Source organism: Carcharhinus amblyrhynchos, unplaced genomic scaffold (assembly GCF_965287045.1).
Source record: "Carcharhinus amblyrhynchos unplaced genomic scaffold, sCarAmb.v2.hapA scaffold_39, whole genome shotgun sequence".
NCBI lineage: Eukaryota > Metazoa > Chordata > Chondrichthyes > Carcharhiniformes > Carcharhinidae > Carcharhinus > Carcharhinus amblyrhynchos.
Genome location: NW_027649780.1, coordinates 1,912,108 through 1,934,378, shown reverse-complemented (window position 1 = coordinate 1,934,378; position 22,271 = coordinate 1,912,108). Strand labels below are relative to the sequence as shown.

The window sequence follows — 22,271 nt, the reverse complement described above, 5'->3', positions numbered from 1 at the left end:
TATTGCACATTTGGAACCTTACAGTATAGACATAATTTATCTTTTCCTGAAAATATAAATCATCCCCTCAAATATGTCACACACATAAACCAGGAATAGGCAAGTACGAAAGTTTTCATTTTGCATTTATTGCGTCTCGTCAGGCCGATACATATCGAAAAAGGGCATTAAAGCCTCCAAGAGATCTTCGACAAAATGACAAATTGTATCAAATACTATTATGCTCATTTGAGGATCTCAGATTCTAAACACAATTATCCTTCATTGAATGACATAGTTTTATGTGTTAGTAAAGTGACAAAGCAAGTATTTGCTGCTCTAAAGCGTGATTGTGCCTTCATATGATTGGGAGATTTGCTGGTTCCAATTACCAAAAAGAAATGAACCGAAAGTGGTGACACTTTTAGAGAAAAGAACAATTGAATCGTGGCGGCCTATACACAAGATTTCAAACTGTCAGTTAGGGCAAGCGAAACATTAACTAAAGTCGGTTTACCATAGGAGTTATTTATACTTCGGATTAAATTCCTTTCAAGGGACGGGTGTCCCACTAAACAGGAATAAGTTGTGCCAGTGTTCCACTCCGCCTCTGTGAGCCTCAATCTGCTGGCAATGAAGCTGGAACCATCTCCTTTCTCGCTCACTGCTTGACCGGGGAAACCCGAATCTAAAAGCGTGTCATTGGCCAACCAAGCGATATAAATTTCAGCAGGAAAAAAGCCAGTGGCCATGCACATCAAAGTTGCCATCTTCTCTGAGTCAATTTCGGCCGCTGATGGTGGCAGAACGTACACTTTAGGACTATTCATCGCACCAACTATAAAAAGAGAAAAATGCATACATTTCGTAAACCAAATCTTTATGTTCCCTCATTTTCTTCTATCCAGTTACCTCTCTTAGAAATATCAGAGACTGCAAATGTGTAATGCTTCATATCCCTCAGAGTTTTAAGGGATGTTTTCCTTGTTCATGAGCATTATTAATATTCATTAATTCGTTGTGGTTTGATGTTATTTTGAACAGATTAGAGAAATAACCTTTCAGGTACTGACACGTTTTGGGTTTGCAGCTCAGCGGATTCTCATATCGTAGTTTTTACCCATGTGGCGACTGCTGGGTTCAAGGACTATGTGAAGTCATTTAATGATAGCATTTAATGATAGAATCAGATTTTTGTTTCCGTTTAACAACATTGATAATTGAACCAGTCCCTGAACGAGTTTTATCCACGCTTACCCTTTATTTTGCGAGTGGATCGCTTCTTCGGTGTTGGTAATTCACTTCCTTCTGCGAGGCAGACATATTCCACCCCAGTGTCCCACTCTGCTGCTGTGACTTTCAGTTTACTCATGATCGTTGTTTTACTTCCACTCCATTCAGGAGTTTGGGTCTCAACTCCTTCCGTTCTCATTGTCCCATCCACTTGCCAGGAGACACTGACGTTTTCTAACACAGTGTAACGGACTTCACAAGCAATTGTTGCTGTCTTTTGGACCCAAATCTCCTCAAATGAAGGGTTCAATATATTTATGGAAATGTCTTCCTCGTAGCAATCAACTAGGAAGAATGTGAAGGGTTATTTTAATGTTTCAGGTTAAAATCACTGTTGGCAACAACTACTCCATGCTGAAAAAAACAAACGTGGAAAATACTTACTGCAATATGCTTTGAGATTATATTACCTTGTTGCAGCTGAGCTGATGAGTTTCTATGTGCTCCTTGCCGCATTAATTTCCTCCTTATGGCTCATTTCAATCATTTCCCAATGAATACATATGTGCAATCAAATGTCCAAATAATGTAAAAAAAAGTTCCCTGCATTTCAGCTGAGATTATACCCCTAAAAACAACTTGCCCTTCATCCGATTTTGCAGATATGCCTCATCATTTGACACGAAAGTCACTCTCGCGTACAATTTGGCAAAGTTAAAGAGGAAAACAAATGCCAGTTAAGTTCAGAGTGTTAAGCATTGCTGGGTTTTTCAAGCAAATCAAACATATTTGTTTTCACATGTAGAGTGGCCACATATATATTATTGTGATGATACGTCTGACCCTGAGGTTCACAATATTTATGTGTCTGAAAATGGGCAGGCCTTCTGTATTACATTCCATACCACTGGTTCATTGACACAGAGACAGCAATACTAACCAAAATGGGAAATAAGCCATTTAAATTTCGGTTAAAGACATATCTCTGGCCAGAGAATAAGAACATAGGTGTAGTTAGCACTGCTGCCTCACAGCGCCATGTGGACAGGTTCAATTCTGGCCTCAGATCACTGTCTCTCTTTAGTTGGCACATTCTTCCCGTGTCTGCGTGGGATACCTCCGGGTGCTCCGGGTTCCTCCCACAGTCAAAAGATGTTTGGGTTGGTTTCATTGGCCATGGTAAATTGACCCTGTTGTCAGGTGATTAGCAGGGTAAATGTGTAGGGTTACGGGAATAGGGCATTAGTGGGTTGGTGGTTGGTGCAGACTCAATGGGCCGAATGGCATCCTTCTGTGCTATAGGGATTCCATGAGCAGGGGAAGGCCATTCGGTATTTCAATTCTCTGCTACCATTCAAGATGACAAGGATCCTTGTGATGGACTACATCTCCCTGCCCACAAACACAGGCCGCTTGATTGCCTGAGAGACCAACACTTAGACCTGGTAGACGACGAAACATCCACAGGCCTCTGCGCTCGGGAACTATAAAAGACTTAGAACCATTTGTCGAATTAAATATTCTTCAACTCACTTCAAACAGCCCTGTTACCTTAAATGGTGCGCCCGCATTCTGGAGATCCCGACCAAGGAAAGGACCCTCTCAGTGTCGATGTAAATTTTTTTCAGGGTCGAGTATGGCGTCATAATTTGACATTCTACTAAACTATTCGCCTGAGCGCATAGTCCAAACTTACTCAATCTCTCATCATTCATACACACTCTCTTTCTATGAAACCAGCTTGTGAACTTTCACAATAACATGCACATTCTAAGATGTCCGTCCTGAAATGGGAAAAGTAAAACACAGCAAAAAAGGCGAAATGTTTACAAAGCCCGAGAATTGTAGTAAAATGTGGTTATATTCTCCAATCCAGTGCCATCGAAATAAAGGACGGCAGAAATTCACTGCGGGTTCAAACTGGCAGTATTCCCTGGTCCCTCCAGCAGCACAACAGTGCCCGCGGGTTTCCTAATGGCGTGGTGTAACGCCAATGGGATTTCCCACTCACAGCAGTGAGATATGAGAATCCCACCACTGGCAAACAATGTGCCACCTCTCGCTGCCAGGACCACATGGTAGGAGGCCGGAAAATTGGGTTTTCCGTTCTAATTGCTTCCTCGATCTGAACGATAATTTTCTGAATTCGTGGTAATAGTGCACCTCAGTCAATAAAGAAACCCATATTAGCTAATTATGTGACTTAATAAAAAGCTTAATTTTCTCTTGTTCTTGCCAAAATTTATTTCTCCACATTTTCTCACATTACTCACCTTCACCCAATTGTTGTTCATGCCTGTGGTAGGTAAAATGTTAGAATCCGTCATCAAAGAGGAAATAGCGAGGCATCTTGAGGGGAATTGCTTGATAGAGCAGACGCAGCACGGTTTCGTTAAGGGGAAGTCGTGTCTGACGAATTTATTGGAGTTCTATGAGGATGTGTCTAGGGCGGTGGATAGAGGAGAGCCGGTGGATGTGGTCTTTCTTGATTTTCAGAAGGCGTTTGACAAGGTACATCACAAGAGGTTATTGCAGAAGGGAAGGGGGCATGGAGTTGGGGGTAGGGTGTTAGCGTGGATCGAGGATTGGCTGTCAAATAGGAGGCAGAGAGTGGGGGTCAAAGGGTGCTATTCGGATTGGCAGTTGGTGACTAGTGGAGTGCCCCAGGGGTCGGTGCTGGGGCCTCAGCTATTTACCATTTATATAGATGATCTGGAGGAGGGAACCGAGTGTATGGTGCCGAAATTTGCTGATGACACCAAGAATAGTAGAACGGCAAATTGCGCGGAGGGTGTGGGGAGTCTGCAGAAGGATCTAGATAGGCTGGGCGAATGGGCCAGGAAATGGCAAATGGAATTTAATGTTGGCAAGTGCGAGGTGGTCCACTTTGGTAGGAATAATGGTAGGAAGGATTATTACTTACGTGGCGAAAAACTGCAGCAGGCGACGGTGCAGAGGGACCTCGGGGTCCTTGTGCATGAGTCGCAAAAACCCAGCCTGCAGGTGCAGCTGGTGGTCAGGAAGGTGAATGGGATGCTGGCCTTCATAGCGAGGGGGATTCAATATTGAAGTAAGGAGGTCTTGCTGCAGCTGTATAGGGCATTGGTGAGGCCTTAGCTGGAGTGCTGTGCGCAGTTTTGGTCGCCGCACTTACGCAAGGATATTTTGGCCTTGGAGGGAGTGCAGAGGAGGTTTACGAGGCTGATGCCGGAGTTGAGGGGGTTGAGCTATGAGGAAAGGCTGAATAAACTAGGCTTGTACTCGTTAGAGTTTAGAAGAATGAGGGGAGATCTCATTGAGACATATAAGATGATGAATGGGATGGATAGGATCGAGGTGGAGAGACTCCTCCCGCTCAGAAAGGACAGTAGGACTAGGGGGCTCAGCCTCAAGATAAAGGCGGGGCGGTTTAGAACGGAGTTGAGGAGGAACTTCACTCAAAGGGTGGTGAATCTCTGGAATTCTCTGCCCGTTGAACTGGTGGAGGCTGCCTCGCTAAATATTTTTAAGGCGCGGGTTGATGGGTTTTTGATAAGCGAGGGGATTAAGGGTTATGGGGAGAGGGCGGGAATGTGGAACTGAGCCAAGACAGATCAGCCATGATCTTACTGAATGGGGGGGCAGGCTCGAGGGGCTAGATGGCCTACTCCTGCTCCTATTTCTTATGTTCTTATGTCCCTATGTGCCTCATTGCAGTCCATGTGTGTTCTCAACATAGTTTACACTTCCACCTTGCTCTTTATTATGTATTGAGATGTATCCCTCTCTGACTTGGAGAGATGGAGATTAAAACCCCTCCCCCACGCCCACCACAACAACTACATCCACAATAATTGTATTGCATTTGTTAGAAGCTGGTGTTGCATATTGCTTAATGGTATGTCCAAGAGTTTCACTCGATCGGAAACGAGTCCATAAAGAACTCCGTAACAAAAGCTTTGATTTCACGTTTGCGATTCTTAATTTCCATCAATTCAAATTCAACCTCCAAGTATTTACATCCTTTCTGCTCATTTACTCTTCTTGTCATTTCTGCCACTCCTGCAAACATTTTACCTTTGTGGATTGGTGTTTGCCTTACAATATTAATATCAATTGTTATCATCTTTCAACATGCTTCTATAAGTACATTTACATCGAAATCACAATTTTTAAATCACGGCACATTCTTCCCCTTTTCTGCCACCGAGAGACATACAGCACCTCTCTGAAACTAATAAGAAAATCACATTCAAAATACGGTCCGAAGTGGTAATCTCCGAATTTACTAACATGCTGACAGTGGAACGGATTTGCTGCCCAGAATTCGGCACCCTATTCAATTTCGTTCAAAGCTGTATTGAAGAAAGTTTGAACAGGATGTCCTTGATCAAGAACGAAGTGTTTCTGTTTGAACAGCCCGAGATCTTGTTATATTTAACAATTTTTTCAACCTTCCCGGCACTCCTCACTGATTTTCACAAATGCATCGCTAACTCTGCCTGGTCCTGAAAACATTTTTGGAACAGCAACCTTTTTTGTTATATTGGTTTTCCTTAATTGGCATCAACATAAAACATTAGTAGGGGAAAAGCCATGAAAAGTTTGGAGGTTTGACTGAAATATAACGACCCTTCGAGTTAATTTGAAACAACAGAGCACCAACGTGATGCATTTTGCAACAAAATAGCAAACAATGAAATCCCCGTGCAGGAAACGGATTGGTTTCACCAACTGGAACCTTCAGGTAATCCTCCCAGTCATTCTACTGAGATGCATTTGTTTTCACTTGGAACTATGTGAGGAAGCGTGAAACCTTTAACAGTATCATTTAAACATTGTTTCCTGTTATTACATCTAACAAGGGTAGTCACTTTGCCTGTCTCTGCCAAATGCCCTTTTAAATCTGTGACTCCGCAAAAACAAGCACCCATGCCTAATTGCCTTTCAGAAGATAATAGTGAGTCCCTTTCCTGAAATGCTGCCATCAATGTGGTGTTTGTCCGTCCACAGTGCAGTTGTGTTGGGGTTTACATGATTTTGCCTGAGGGAAAATGAAGGAAAGGACCCATATATTTCCAAGTCAGGATGTATTGTGTATTGGAAATATACTGCCTCCTTTTCATTTCCCTGGGTCAAAATCCTGGATATCCCTCTCCAACACAACTGTGGGTTTACTTCAACCAGGTGGGCTGCAGTCGTTCAAGAACGCTGCTCACCCCTATCTTCTCAAGGGTATTCAGCGATGAGAAATAATGTTCGCCGACCCAACGACGCCCACAGATTCTTCTTGAATAAGTGTGAGGTGATTCATTTTGGGAGGACAATCTTGACTGCGGATTACTGGATCAACGGCAGAGTTCTGAGGAATGTGGAGGAACAGAGAGATCTTGGGATTCATATCCAAAGGTTGCGACTCAAGTTGATAAAGCCATGAAGAAGGCTTATAGTGTGTTAACGTTCATTAACGGAGGGTTTGAGTTTTAGAGCCCTGAGGTGATGCTGCAACTGTACCGGACTTGGTGAGACGACGTTTGGAATATTGTGTGCAGTTCTGGTCACCAATGTGGAAGCATTGGAGAGAGTGCAGAGGAGATTTAGCAGAGGAGATGCTGCCTGGTTTTGAGGGGAGGTCTTATGAGGAAAGGCTGAGCGAGCTGGGGCTTTTCTCTTTAGAGTGGAGAAGGATGAGAGGCGACTTAATTGAGGTTTATAAGATGTTGAGGGGAATAGGTAGAGTGGACGTGCAGAGGCTATTTCCTCAAGTGGATGTAGCTGTTACTAGAGGGCATAACTATGAGATGGGAGATATAGGACGGATGTCCGAGGTATATTCTTTACTCAGAGAGTGGCTGGAGTGTGGAGTGGACTGCCTGCTGTGATAGTGGGGTCGGACACTTTAGGAACTTTCAAGTGGTTATTGGATGGGCACATAGAACACACCAGAATTACAGGGAGTGGGGTAGCTTGTTCTTGGGTTTGGACACAGCTCAGCGCAACATCGAGGGCCGAAGTGCCTGTACGGTGCTGTGCTGTTCTATGTTCTATGTTCTATCAGTTTGAAGTCAGGATATCAACAGCCGGATTTAACACAAATGCAACACAGCCACATGAAGACTTTACTGCATCACAAGAGGAAACATGCCGGCTCCAAAATGGCCCTTTTTGTCGTAGGATGATGAAAGAATGGGTCCCTTTATATTTCCTGGATTTGATGAGACTACTGTAACTTTCAACAGCCACTGTTTTAATGTGGATAACCTGGTGAAGCACAACAGCCGAACTTGGGAGCTATTACATTGCATAAGAAGGTATTACAACCTCATGATGCTTCCCAAATGGATGTGCTCCATTTTACGAGCTTGGCAAGAATCAGTCACCTTTTTGTTCGTGGAATTGTAATACTTGTTATTGCAAGAGTGCGTGTAGGTGCCTCAGTTACTGTAGCCAAAGGACTTTCCTCAAGTGTCAACATATGCAGCAAAGACCAGTAATCACTGTACAATGAGAGCATCACATCATTTGATTGGAACTCGTACACTCCTATACTCGTATTCAGCGATACTGAATAAAGAATTGAACTATTATTTACTGCTAATGTATAAATAAATGGTGGCTAGAGACGGGATGGAGAACTGACAAGATCAATTAAATTATCAAATGCCAGAGCATAACCTGATATTCTGGGAAGTTTTATATTTCCCGGTGCTATTGCCGAGATGCCTGTGCAATTATTGCAGAGAATGTTTGTGTTCTGAAAAAAACTCCAATCATAAATTAGAAATAAATCATGAGAGGTGACTTCTTTGATCAAAAGCACTGGGCACTTGATTAGTTTTAGGGCATGAAAACTGTATTTGATTAGACCCTGTGATATCTCTCCCACTTGTTACTGTACTTTTTAGACTAGAAATGTGCGCATTTCTTTCCATTATTAGGTTGAATGCCTTGTTTCTGACTTTCAGTTGGCTGACTCGGAGCACACAGTATTGTGCTGCGTTAAAATAGTAAGTTCAGTATGGAAGAGAGAGGTGGTAACATCTCCTCCCTCATCGTGCGGTGCCTTCATTGTCTTAATGCACTGCTCGGCACTGTGTCAAAGCATGTTCTCATCAGCAGACAACTGCACAATTAACTAACAGGCGTTTTCATCATCATAGAGTCATCATCATCACCGTAAAAACCCTACAGTGCAGAAAGAGGCCATTTGGCCCATCGAGTCTGCAACAACCACAATCCCACCCAGGCCCTACCCCCATATCCCTACATATTTTACCCGGTAATCCTTCTAACCTACGCATCTCAGGACACTAAGGGGCAATTTTAGCATGGCCAATAAACCTAACACGCGCAATTTTGGACATCCTTTATCTGTTCATTTCACTGGATTCTCAGGTAGCTTGCTTGAGTCTACCAATTGAGCGTCGACTATCATCTCCTTTCCGAGGAGAAGACAAATTAATTGGTGTCCAAACATTTTGGATTTGCTGGACCCTACTTGAATCTGCTCGTTATTGTACTCTCTTTTGGATATTGTGGCCGGATTAAGTGAAAAGTCTTATTTTTGAAACAAAAACATTCCAACAAACTGTGCTTACCTTTCGGGCTGTTGATCGTCTTCTTTCCGGTGAATTTTGTAGCTGGGTGTGAAACGGTACAGGTGTATCTTGTTCCTGTCTTCCATTCCCCGGCCGGTAAAATGAGGAGGCTGCTTGTGCTGAAGGTCTGGTCCTGTTCCAGAGCAGTGGGGAAGCGAGTGATATTCGAGCTCAAAACAGCTCCGTTCTTCTCCCAGGAAATGGATATTTTGTCCGGGTAGAATCCTCTTATCAAACAAGTGAGAGTCGCGACGCTGGATCTTTGAAGCTCCTCTGCTGATGGAGGCAGGAGTTGGAGATTGGGCTTCGAAGGCTCGACTGCAACAGAATAACAACTAGTGATTTCCATCCCTCCAATGTCATTCAGAAAAGAACGATTGTGTTTGCTCATCGTGCTATAACTCACCTTTCGACTTTTGTGTTCGTTTTGAGACTGGAGTCGATGATTCGCTCTGTTGTGCTGAACAGGTGTATTCAGCCCCACGATCCCACTCCTCCACACTGCTGGTCAAGCGGCTGATGGTCAGATACTGGTTTCTTTGTTGAGGTCTTTCAATTTGAACACCTTCAGTCCTTTTCTTACCATCCACTGTCCAAGAGATCCCAACCACACTGGGAACTGTGGATACCACTTCACAAATGAGTGTGACAGTTTTCTTTATCCAAATTTCTTCAAGTGAGGGGTCACTGAGAAATACTATGATTTCTGTCAATGGAAAATAACATAAACCCTAAATCAATGGCAGGCATTAATGGTAACGATTTCGTTTATACCGAGAATTTTAATGTCAATGAGAACCATTAGCGTGGCAATTTTTGCCTTTGCTGGGTTTTCTTAAATGTGAATTATAATTTTGCAGTTTGGCAAGATGCTGATCTGAAACACAATACTGAACGGTGCATTTAGACTGTGCAACTCGCTGAGGAGTACTGGCATATACAGTAAGGCACAAAGAAATGCAACAGAAAGTGCCATGTGCAGCAAAATTCAGAAGCAGAGATTGAGAAAGAAACAATAAATTAGGGAGCATTAGAAAGCGAGATGGAGAGGGTGGAAGCTGCAGGAGGTGGGAGTCAGGGAAATACGTAGAGAAGATATGAGATTGGAAGTTCAGCTCTTGGATGCCGAGTTCTTAAACGGTTTGTTTCTGCTTGAGACAATGTGCGAGAAATCAAGTGGTAGAGAGAGATACACAGAGAGGAAAGAAAACGAGTTTCTGTGTGTGTGTGTGTGTGTTTGTATGTGTGTGTGTGCGCGTGTGTGTGTGTGTGCACGTGTGTGTGAGAGAGAGATAGAGAGCTAGGGGGTCAGAATCGGAAAAAAATAGCTCGAGGAAGAAATGGCGGTCTATGTTTCTGTTCTATTCCACCGAGATTGATTTGGTGACCTGTCGCTATATTTTCGCAATATTGTTAATACATTATTATTATTATTATTATTATTATTATTATTATTATTATTATTATTATTATTACAACTGTAGGCAGAAAAAGCACTCAAATATGTTGCAGCATTGAAATACTCTTTGAGGAACCAACCTATGCCCCTGGGAATAACACAAGGAATTAAAAATGTAAGTTGAATGCTGCTTCAGGGAAGAGCTACATTGGAACTATCAGCAGTGACAAGGCAATATAATGAAATGCAGAATGAGAAGACTGAACAAAAAGAAAAAAAAAGGAACAGCTAATTGTCCTCAAGATAAAATTCAAAAACAACACATAATAGTTAAGCAAATGAAGGAATAAAGACTAATTTGAACAGCAGAATGGTAGAACAGCAGAACAAACTCAGTGAGACTCTTTTAAATTCCAAAGAAACCTCAAGATGAAGTAATTGAGTTTTGCAATAAAGAGGATAGCCTGTTGCAAGACCTTCTATGCAACAAGATTCTCTTAGGTCAAAGATTATTCTGAAAAATTACAAAGCGAATTTAATGTTACTCTGAAATAACTGAAGTCCCAGTTGGCAGAGAACACTCAGGAAAACTCTGTATTCCAGGTGGAAGCCAGTACAAAGACGATACTACAGAGCTGAAGAATATGGATGGACGTATGGAAGAAAGTTGGGAAAACTGAAGAGATAAAAATTAAGAACCTAGAATGGCAAGCTCAAATAGAATTATTTTCAAAAGAGTGTGAATATTTTCAGAAGCAATTGGCAAAAGTGCATTACAGACCATAAACTTGATGGATGGCGCAGAGGAATTAGGTTCTGTTAAAGAAAAAGTGATTAGCATTGAAAAAGAACTTCCACATATGAAAGATGAGTTTGTAAAGGAAAAATGAGAATTGATGAGAACACTGGTCAGGAAGGCGAATGGGATGCTGGCCTTCATCGCGAAGGGGATTGAATATAAAAGTAGGGAGGTCTTGCTGCGGCTGTATAGGGCATTGGTGAGGCCGCAGCTGGAGGACTGTGCGCAGTTTTGGGCGCCGTACTTACGCAAGGATATTTTGGCCTTGGAGGGAGTGCAGAGGAGGTTTACTAGGCTGATGCCGGAGTTGAGGGGGTTGAGCTATGAGGAGAGGCTGAATAAATTAGGCTTGTACTCGTTAGAGTTGAGAGGAATGAGGGGAGATCTCATTGAGACGTATAAGATGATGAATGGGATGGATAGGATAGAGGTGGAGAGACTCTTCCCGCTCAAAAAGGATAGTAGGACTAGGGGGCACAGCCTCAAGATAAAGTGGGGGGCTATTTAGAACGGAGTTGAGGAGGAACTTCTTCACTCAAAGGGTGGTGAATCTCTGGAATTCTCTGCCCGTTGAAGTGGTGGAGGCTGCCTCGCTAAATATTTTTAAGACGGGGGTTGATGGGTTTTTCATAAGAGAGGGATTAAGGGTTATGGGGAGAGGGCGGGAATGTGGACCTGATCCACGACAGATCAGCCATGATCTTATTGAATGGCGGGGCGGGCTCGAAGGGCTAGTTGGCCTACTCCTGCTCCTATTTCTTATGTTCTTATGTTCTTATTATACTCAATACATTATTTACCCAAAGTTTATGAGAAGGCATCTGAAAATTGTCTGTTGCAACATTTTCCCAATTGTAATCAACATCGGGTACTTCACGCACCGTAGTTGAAAAGGAGAAAGATAGCAAAATGAGGACATTCCGCCTTTCAAAACTTCACGATCTCTTCTGAAAAGCATTATTAAGCAGCTTGGCCATTACAGCTGAATGAATTCCAACCAATTTTACTGTAGTGTTTAAGTGCAACTTTTACTCTAACTGACCACACTCACAGGATGTCCACTGGGCAGATAAGTGGCAGATGGAATGTAAGCATGAAAAGTGTGACGTGATACACGTTGAATGGAGTCAGTTGACAAACAAGTATTTGTTGAACTCGGAAATTATGTCGAAAAAAAATCCTTGACGTACATCTCCATAAAACCCTGAAGACCGAAGGGCATGATAGCAAGGTGGTGAAAAAAGTATTTCGACACTTGTCTTTCTCCATCGAGTTATAGATTACAAAATCAGGGAAATCATGTTATAGTTGTATCGACCTTTGGTGAGGCCATAGCTAGTGCAGTGCGCGCAGTTCTGGTGGCCAGATTGTAGGAAGAATGTGATTGAACTGAAGGGGTGCAGAGGAGATTCACTGGCATGCTGCCTGGATGGCAGCATTTAATTACGAAGAGAGGATGGATAGGCTTAGGTTGATTTCTTTGGAGCAGAGAGAAATGAGGGCTGTCCCGATCGAGGCATACAAGATTATGAGGGGCATGGGCAGAGTGGACAAGGAAAGTTGTGCCCTTTGTTAAAGGATCAGTGAGGAGGGGTTAGAAATTCAAGCTGAAGGGTAAGCACTTTAGGTGATTTGAGGAAAGTCGATTTACTCCCAGGCTGTGATGACGGTCTGGCCTGCACTTCCTAAGAGGATGGTAGAGGTAGTTTGTCTCACGTCCTTTTAAGACATGTCTACATGTGCACTTGTCACGTCATCACATTCAAGGCTATGGGGTCAACTGCTGGTGAATGGGATTAAGCGAGATTTCATGCTTCTTTGGTGTCTTTGCAGATTCCAGAAGCCGAAGGGCCTGTTCTGCAATGAATGTGCTGTGAATGAATGATTCAATTGGCTTGCTCCAGGATCTCCAACAACAAAGTATGTGACATTCTGTGAATCTGAAATTGAAAAAAAACAGAAATTGCTAAAGATGAGTCATACAGATTGCAAAGTCCTACTGCTTCTCTCGCCAAACATACTGCTGAGTTTTCATAAAATTTTCCGAATTTTCTTTCCAGGATTTTTAATGTTTATTGAATAATTTGTATGCCAGCTTCCCAACGAATTGAATCCTGAAATTAAAATAAGATTGTATGACGTCTGGAAGTTTGTGAGTTGGTTCCATTTCCTCACCTGAAGTTGATCTAATTTCTTTCCGTTTGTTGCTGTTGGTAGCAGAATGGGTCACTTGGCAGCTGTACGTGGAACCGCTGTTCCATTCCTGAAGCGGCAACTTAAGGATGCTGCTGGATCGGAATTTTCCATCTGCTGTCGCACATGGGGATGTAGTGGTGAAGCCAGACTGTAGAGCGTTTCCATTCTTCTCCCAGCTCACTCCAATGCTTTCTGGTGTGTATTCACTGATCAAACAAATCAGCTGCACAAACCCCTCATCAGTTTCAGAGGAGAGACTGATGACTGGGGGAGTCGGTCCTAAAATTACAAATCAAGTCTTAGTCCCTTACTTGAATAAAATTAAATCTTTTTCAACATGGTTAGCCAAAATTTATTCCTGAGCCAACATCAAAATCGAAATGAAATAATTCTGGCAAAATCACATTGCTGTATGTGAGAGCCCGTTAACGGCATCATCTGTCTGAATGAATCAGTGCCTATATTCGAAAGATATTTCATGGTCACTATAACATTTATGAGGATGTGAAAAGTGGGTTAAAGTGTTTTATTTTTTCTTGGTTTGCCGAGTTAATCCATTGTCGTGTATTACTTTCCATTTATATCATTAGCCTAACAAACCTGACAACACTTGAATTGATTTCAAAAATATAGGACAGATATTTTTTTGTTTCAGATGATATGATTGACTCTTAGCACTGAGTTGAGAGAGTTGATATAGTTGACATATCGCAGATTGTATTCCCCTGACTCATTCCTAGTCATCATTACAGTTGCCTGGAATTTACTGCCATTGCATCATTGTGGGACATAACTGAGGCGCATCTTACACAGCGTAAATTAATGCTCTCATCAGGAAATTGCGTTTTGCCTCAACAGCTTAAGAAAAATTCTATGCTGCAGATAGTAGTGGACCTTCATTTTGAGAGCACAAATTGAGTTCACAGAAATTTCCAAGCTGTTTAATGTCTTTTTCATATTCATGGCCAATGCTAGCAGGTACAGATTCAATTCAGAATTCGTTGAGCAGCGCATTGGCAATCTGAATTTGAGATTTATTTTAAGACGTATCTCAATTTTCTCTGGCAAATTGCAACGGGGCATTGAGCGTTTCACAAGGTGTTGGATAAGATGTTCAATTATATTTTTAAAACATAGCCGTAACAGGTATGAAACTCCCTCGAAATTTACTGTGTACATTTATCTACTGATGAATAGCTGTGAGGGAACAGTTAAGGAGCTGGTTCCCGTACTGTAAAGCTATGTTTTGATAATGTCTTGATAAATACAGACAATCTGGTTAGTAATAGAGTCAACATAAGGACAGTCAGCTCCACATCTACCGCCAGCCATCAATTATGAGCAGAATATTCGGGTATGGACATTATGTTAACGGAATTGAGATGATAATGAACATTTAAATTTGCTTCTCATTACTTAAATTGATGACCAAATGATTGTGAATTCAATGTGTCAAACAGTTCATTCTTTTTGACTTGATGCAAAATGGTTGCCTAAAATTATGTGTACATTGAATTCATTTTTTCCTCATTTTTTTTATTTCTAATATCAATGTGCGCCTCGGCGACATCATCTGACACCGAAACAAGACTACGCGCCTGTGCACTGTTGTATACTGACAACCTACACCGCCACAAATAGCAATTGCTCAAATGTCACTGAATTAACCAATTGTTAGTCTAACATCCAACACTGCAATGTAACGGTTCCCTTGAAATAGACTTTCGGAATGCAAAGATCATCAGATCCCACTCTCGAACCCACTTTCCGCCTGAGGCCGACGAGACTGATGAAAACAACGGAATATTGTTTTGACCACAAGAAAAGATTCTGACCAAGTGTTCATTTCATTTCGCAAGACCGTTACGTTTCAAAACAGATACAGCGTCCAGCTTCGCCTCCACAAGTGCTGCTGAAATCATCATTCTTTAATTTCCTTTCTCCATCCAAATCCATTCTAAATCATCACTCTTCATTCTCCCTTCCGTGAATTTAAAGCCACCAAAGCCACTATTGACCGATTTTTAACCATGCTAAGTATCTTTGTCTTGATGTGGAGATGCTGGCGTTGGTCTGGGGTAAACACAGTAAGAAATCTCACAATACCATTCCAACAGGTTGATTTGGTCGCAAAGGCCATTCGCTTTTGCAGCTCTGCCCCTTCATCAGGTAAGTGGAAGGTCTGTTCACAAACGGGGCATATAAAGACATAAGCTCAATTTACAAAACATTGGTTGGAATGACGTATTTACAGGTAATCAGTCTTAAAGGTACAGACAATGTCAATCGAGAAAGGGTTAAGTACAGGTTAAAGAGGTGTGAATTGTGTCCAGCCGGGACAGTTAGTGAGATTTTGCAAGCCCAGGCAATTCATGGGGGTACGTTGTCCACCTGATACGCTGCGAGGCATGGTACATTGGGGAGACCATGCAGATGCTACGACAACGGATGAATGAACATCACTCGACAATCACCAAGCAAGAGTGTTCTCTTCTTGTTGGGGAACACTTCAGCGGTCACGGGCATTCGGCCTCTGATTCTTGGGTAAGCGTTCTCCAAGGTGGCCTTCATGACACACCACAGTGCACAGAAAACTGTGCAGAAACTGATAGCCAAGTTCTGCACATATGAGGACGGCCTCAAGCGGGATCTTGGGATATGTCACACTATCCGTAACCCCTATGACTTGCCTGGGCTTGCAAAATCTCACTAACTGTCCTGGCTGGAGACAATACACATCTCTTTAACCTGCGCTTAACCACATTGTCTGTACATTTAAGATTTGTAAAGGCTCGCATTCCAATCATTATTTTGTAAATTGAGTGTGTGTCTTTAAATGCCCTGTTTGTGAACAGAACTTCCACTTACCTGACGAAGGGGCAGTATTCCGCAAGCTAGTGGCTTTTGCTAACAAATAAATCTGTTGGACTTTAATCTGGGATTGTGAGACATCTTAAACTACCTCTGCCCCATGATACTTTATGCTCGATTACATACACCGTGCCCAGGTCAATCAACACACTTATCTTAAAATTCTCTGCAAATCTTTCCATAACATCCTCCTCCGAAATCACAGAACAAAACTGGATGTTCCACAAAGTACAAAGCACCTGTGCATGATTATTTGTGTCCGATTTCAATTGCTCCAACACTGGTCGCCTTCCAATTAGCGGCCGTTCCTCATGTTCTGTAATTCCCTGCCAAAGCATCACCGCCCTTCCAGCTGGCCTCTACCCTTTATGATATTCATTAAATAAAATACAATAACGTAAAATATAAACAAACAAATCAACCCCTCGAATTAAAGTTTTGCCAATTGGCAATAACATCACCTTCAGTGTCTCTTGTTAGACTTCAGTTTTTGACGATCCCATGAACTGCTTTGGGGTTGCATTTTTACGCTAAAACTACGATGCGAGTACACGTTGTCACTGTTCTTAACACTGCCGACATCTTTAATAATAATTAAGCAAGTTGCTTTCTTAAAGAAGGATTCCTACATTAATACAAGAGTGCAATAATGCGTGTGTATGGCAGATGTTATGAAACAGCAATGCTTTAAGTGTTAAGTAAGTGACTGATAGAATAATCACAATGCCAACACAGAAGAATGAAGAATAAAATTATTCTGATGGCATCACTGCTTCTTGCAGCGCATTCATTACTCACACAAACTTCTGCTTAATCTATTTGTCTTCACAAAATGATTTTACAATTGTGCCTTTTCTTTACCGACCAATACAAAGATCGTTTCCGTCCAATTAGGGAACGACAACTCTTCTTGATTATGAAGAATGTAAACTTTTCTTCTGATTAACTGAGATCAAAGCTAACTTGTCCAATAGCTGAATTCACTCTCTACCCTGGCCATTGCTTGAAGCATAGGCTGTCCGCAACATTCACCTTGAACATTAGACTTGCCTATACGACCATAAGACATAGGAACAGAATTAGGCCACTCGGCGCATCGAGTCTGCTCCACCATTCAATCTTGGCTGATGTTTTTCTCATCCTCATTCTCCTGCCTTTTCCCCATAATCCCTGATCTCCTTATTAATCAAGCACATATCTATCTCTGTCTTAAAGACACTCAATGACTTGGCCTCCACAGCCTTCTGTGACAGGGTTCCACCGATTCACCACTCTCCGGCTGAAGAAATTCCTCTTCATCTCGGTTTTAAAAGATCATCCCTTTCGTCTGAGATTGTGCCACCTGGCTCTAGTTTTTCCTACAGTGGAAACATCCTCTCCACGACCACTAAATCCAGACCTCGCAGTATCCTGTAAGATACAATAACATCCACCGCCCCCACCCCCACCCCCGCTCATTCTTCTATGGGTACAGACACAGAGTCCTCAACCCTTCCTCAAACGACAAACTCTTCATTCCAGGGATGACCCTTGTGAACCTCCTCTGGACCCTTTCCAAGGCCAGCACATCCTTCCTTAGATACGGAGCTCAAAACTGCTCAAAATGCTCCAAATGGGGCCTGCCCAGAGCTGTGGACAGCCTAGAAGTAGATCACTGCTTTTGCATTCTAGCCCTCTCGACATGAAAGCTAACGCTGCATTTGCCTTCCTAACTGCCGACTGAACCTTCACGTTAACCTTAAGAGAACATCTAACAAGGACTCCCAAGGACCTTTGTGCTTCTGGTTTCCTAACCATTTCTCCATTTAGATAATAGTCTATGCCTCTATTCCTGTTTCTGAAGTGCAGAACTTCACACTTTTCCATATTGCATTCTATCTGTCACTTGTTTGCTGGAGCAGACGAGTGAAGGAGCAGAGAGAGAGCTAAGATTTTACCTGTTAAAAAACTGTTTAAAATAAGTTTAAAGCACTTTGTTCTTTGTAGAACTGTTTAAAGCATTTATTTATTGTATTTACTGCTTTAAGAATTCTGAGGGAGTGGTTAGAAGGGAGTTGTGGGCCAGACAGCTTTAAATCAGCGCCAGGTTTAAAAGGAGGCCTGGTGCAGACAGCGGGCAGCGTCGGAGCGGGCAGCGGAGTGAGAGGGAAGCAGGGTGAGCTATTAGGGCTTAATATCAAAAAGGGCTTCAGTGAAAATAGGGCAAGTGAGTTCGTCTGAAAAAACAAGGAAAAAAAATTTCTTTTCAAAACTACTACAGTGAATAATGGAGGGGCATGTGATGTGTGGTTTCTGTATGATGTGGGAACTGATGGACCCCAGGGTCCTTCCCAGTGACCATGTCTGTAGTAAGTGCAGGTTGCTGGAGGAGCTCCAGCTCAAGGTGGATGAGCTGGCCTCTGAGCTACAGACATTGAGGCTCATCAGGGGGAGAAAGGGTGCCACTGTCAATGGGGTGCAAGTGACATCCACCCCCCCTAGACTGGCTAACTCTAAGGGTCAGGGACAAGAGGGGGCTGCTGGGAGGAGGAAAGGGGGTGAGGAGCGGAGGCCTCAGCCTCTTAATCTGCATAACAGGTTTGAGGTTCTTGCTTCCAGTCTGGAAGAGGACGAGGCAGGTGAGGTTGGTGAGCAAACTGCACACGGTACAGTGATGCAGCAGGGCATAGGCAAAGAGAAGGGGAAAAGGAACGTAGTAGTGATTGGGGATAGTGGGGTGAAGGGTATTGACACTGTCCTTTGTCACAATGACAAAGTGCACAGAAGGGTGTGTTGTCTGCCTGGTGCTCGGGTACAGGATGTCGCAGCTGGGCTGCAGAGGAACCTGGAGTGGGAGGATGAGAATCCAGTCGTTGTAGTACATGTGGGTGCCGGTGACGTAAGCAAAATGTGGACTGAGGATCTGGGGAGGGAGTATGAAAAGCTGGGAATGGAATTAAAAAGTAGAACCGACAACGTGGTCATCTCTGGGCTACTGCCTGAACAGAGTGCAGAGGGGCGTAGGGTTGACAGGATTAAGGAAGTGAATGGGTGGCTCAGGGATTGGTGTGGGAGGAATGGGTTTGAATTTATGGGGCATTGGCACCAGTATTGGGGTAGGTGGGACCTGTTCGGGCGGGATGGGGTTGGTCTGAACCGTGCTGGGACCAGAGTGCTGGCGAATCGAGTAAAGAGAACTGTAGACAGGGCTTTAAACTAATTAGGGGGGGGGGGGGAGGGTGCGAGGGTAGGTGACGTTACGAGGTCTAAAGTTAAGGATAGGGTACAGGTAAGGGAAGAGGCCGAGGATGTCCCAATAACAGAGTAGGGGGTGTGAGTATGGTTGGTGGCGTTACGGCAAATAGGGTCCAGGTGAAGGCTGGGATGAAAGCGCTTTATCTGAATGCACGAAGCATTCGGAATAAAGTGGATGAGCTAGTGGTGCAGATCAACACAAATGGATACGATCTGGTGGCCATTACGGAGACGTGGCTGCAAGGTGACAGGGACTGGGAGCTGAATGTACAGGGCTATCAAGTGTTTAGGAAGGATAGGCAGCAGGGAAAAGGGGGCGGGGGGGCGTAGCTCTGCTGATTAAGGATAGCATCAAGGTGGTAGCAAGGGATGATATTGGAGTCAAGGAGCAGAACGTGGAATCGTTGTGGGTGGAGATTAGGAACAGCAAAGGGAGGAAGACGCTGGTGGGTGTCGTCTATAGGCCCCCGAATAATGATCTGGAGGTGGGGCGGGCTGTTAACGCGCAAATAAGTGCGGCGTGCAGGAATGAGACGGCCGTAGTTATGGGGGATTTCAATCTGCATATTGATTGGTCGACCCATGTTGGACGCGGTGGACTCGAGGAGGAGTTCTTGGAATGCTGCCGGGATAATTTCCTGGAACAGTGTGTGTTGGAGCCGACGAGGGAGCGAGCTATCTTGGATCTGGTGTTATGTAATGAGGCGGGTAGAATTAGGGACCTTGCGGTGAAGGATCCTCTTGGGGAGAGTGATCATTGTATGGTGGAGTTTCTGGTGCAGATGGAGGAGGAGAAAGTGGGTTCCCAGATACGCGTACTTTGTTTGAATAGAGGGGAGTACGGTAGGATGCGAGAAGAATTGGCGATTATTGACTGGGGGAGCGCGTTGGAGGAAGGGTCTGCTGAGTAGCAGTGGAGGATCTTTAAGGAGATCTTTCTTGGTGCTCAGCGGAAATTTATTCCGATGGTCAAAAAGGACAGTAGGAGGAGAGGTAATAAGCCGTGGATAACGAAGGAGGTGAAGGAAAGTGTTAAATTAAAAGCGGAGGAATTTAGAGTAGCTAAGAGTAGTGGGCGAGAAGAGGATTGGGAGAGGTTTAAATGTCAACAAAGATTGACAAAGAAGTTGATAAAGAAGGGTAGGAGAAACTATGAAGCTGGGCTAGCGCTTAATATAAAAAAGGATAGCAAGAGTTTTTATAAATGTATAAAAAGGAAGAGGCTGGCTAGGGTGAACGTTGGTCCTTTAGAGGATGAGAAAGGGGACCTAGTGGTAGGGGATGGGGATATGGCTAAGGTATTGAATAACTTTTTTGTTTCTGTCTTCACGGAGGAGGACGTGAATAATTTGCCGGGTGTTAGCGATGGAAAGGTGGTAGGACTGGAGGGTCTGTATGACATTACTGTTACTAGAGAGGCGGTGCTCGACAGACTGGAGGGGCTGATTCTGGACAAGTCCCCAGGGCCGGATGGAATGCATCCGAGGGTTCTGAAAGAAATGGCGGAGGTGATAGTGGATGCCTTGGTGGTTATTTTCCACACGTCGCTGGATTCCGGGGAAGTGCCGGAAGACCGGAAAACGGCTAATGTTACGCCGTTGTTTAAGAAGGGTGCCAGGCAAAAGGCGGGGAATTATAGGCCGGTTTGTTTAACGTCTGTTGTAGGTAAAATGTTAGAATCCGTCATTAAGGAGGGAATTGCGAGGCATCTAGAAGGGAATTGCTTGATAGAGCAGACGCAGCACGGTTTCATTAAAGGGAAGTCGTGTCTGACAAATTTACTGGAGTTCTATGAGGATGTGTCTAGGGCGGTGAGTAGAGGAGAGCCGGTGGATGTGGGCTTTCTGGATTTTCAGAAGGCGTTTGACAAAGTACCTCACAAGAGGTTATTGCAGAAGGTCGAGGGACATGGAGTTGGGGGTGGGGTGTTAGCGTGGATAGAGGATTGGTTGTCAAATAGGAGTAAAAAGTCTGACAACACCAGGTTTTAGTCCAACCTATTTATTTGATAATATACTCGCAACGCCGGCATACCCACATCATGTCAAATAGGAGGGAGAGAGTGGGGGTCAACGGGTGCTATTCGGATTGGCGGATGGTGACTAGTGGAGTGTCCCAGCGGTCGGTGCTGGGGCCTCAGCTTTTTACCATTTATATAGATGATCTGGAGGAGGGAACCGAGTGTAGGGTGTCGAAATTTGCTGATGACACCAAGATTGGGGGAACGGCAAATTGTGCGGAGGATGTGGAGAGTCTGCAGAAGGATCTAGATAGGCTGGGCGAATGGGCCAGGAAATGGCAAATGGAATTTAATGTTGGCAAGTGTGAGGTGGTCCACTTTGGTAGGAATAATGGTAGGAAGGACTATTACTTACGTGGCGAAAAACTGCAGCAGGCGACGGTGCAGAGGGACCTCGGGGTCCTTGTGCATGAGTCGCAAAAACCCAGCTTGCAGGTGCAGCAGGTGGTCAGGAAGGCGAATGGGATGCTGGCCTTCACAGCGAGGGGGATTGAATATAAAAGTAGGGAGGTCTTGCTGCGGCTGTATAGGGCATTGGTGAGGCCGCAGCTGGAGTACTGTGTGCAGTTTTGGGCGCCGCACCTGCGAAAAGATATTTTGGCCTTGGAGGGAGTGCAGAGGTGGTTTACTAGGCTGATACCGGAGTTGAGGGGGTTGAGCTATGAGGAGAGGCTGAATAAACTAGGCTTGTACTCGTTAGAGTTTAGAAGAATGAGGGGAGATCTCATTGAGACGTATAAGATGATGAATGGGATGGATAGGATAGAGGTGGAGAGACTCTTCCCGCTCAGAAAAGACAGTAGGACTAGGGGGCACAGCCTCAAGATAGAGGGGGGGGGGGGCGGTTTTGAACGGAGTTGAGGAGGAACTTCTTCACTCAAAGGGTGGTGAATATCTGGAATTCTCTGCCCGTTGAAGTGGTGGAGGCTGCCTCGCTAAATATTTTTAAGACGCGGGTTGATG

At 43.9% G+C, this 22,271-nt stretch overlaps 1 protein-coding gene across 1 annotated transcript in view; it reads right to left on the bottom strand.

The window, feature by feature from the left end:
• Positions 1-125: 125 nt before the first annotated feature.
• The window catches only part of LOC145363511 (uncharacterized), a 113,190-nt gene continuing 91,044 nt past the window's right edge, over positions 126-22,271 (bottom strand). Inside the window, 5 exon segments of the mRNA XM_080218706.1 lie at positions 126-817; positions 1,237-1,557; positions 8,790-9,107; positions 9,196-9,495; positions 13,163-13,462. Coding sequence (XP_080074832.1) covers positions 435-817; positions 1,237-1,557; positions 8,790-9,107; positions 9,196-9,495; positions 13,163-13,462 — 1,622 coding nt within the window. The 3' untranslated portion in view covers positions 126-434.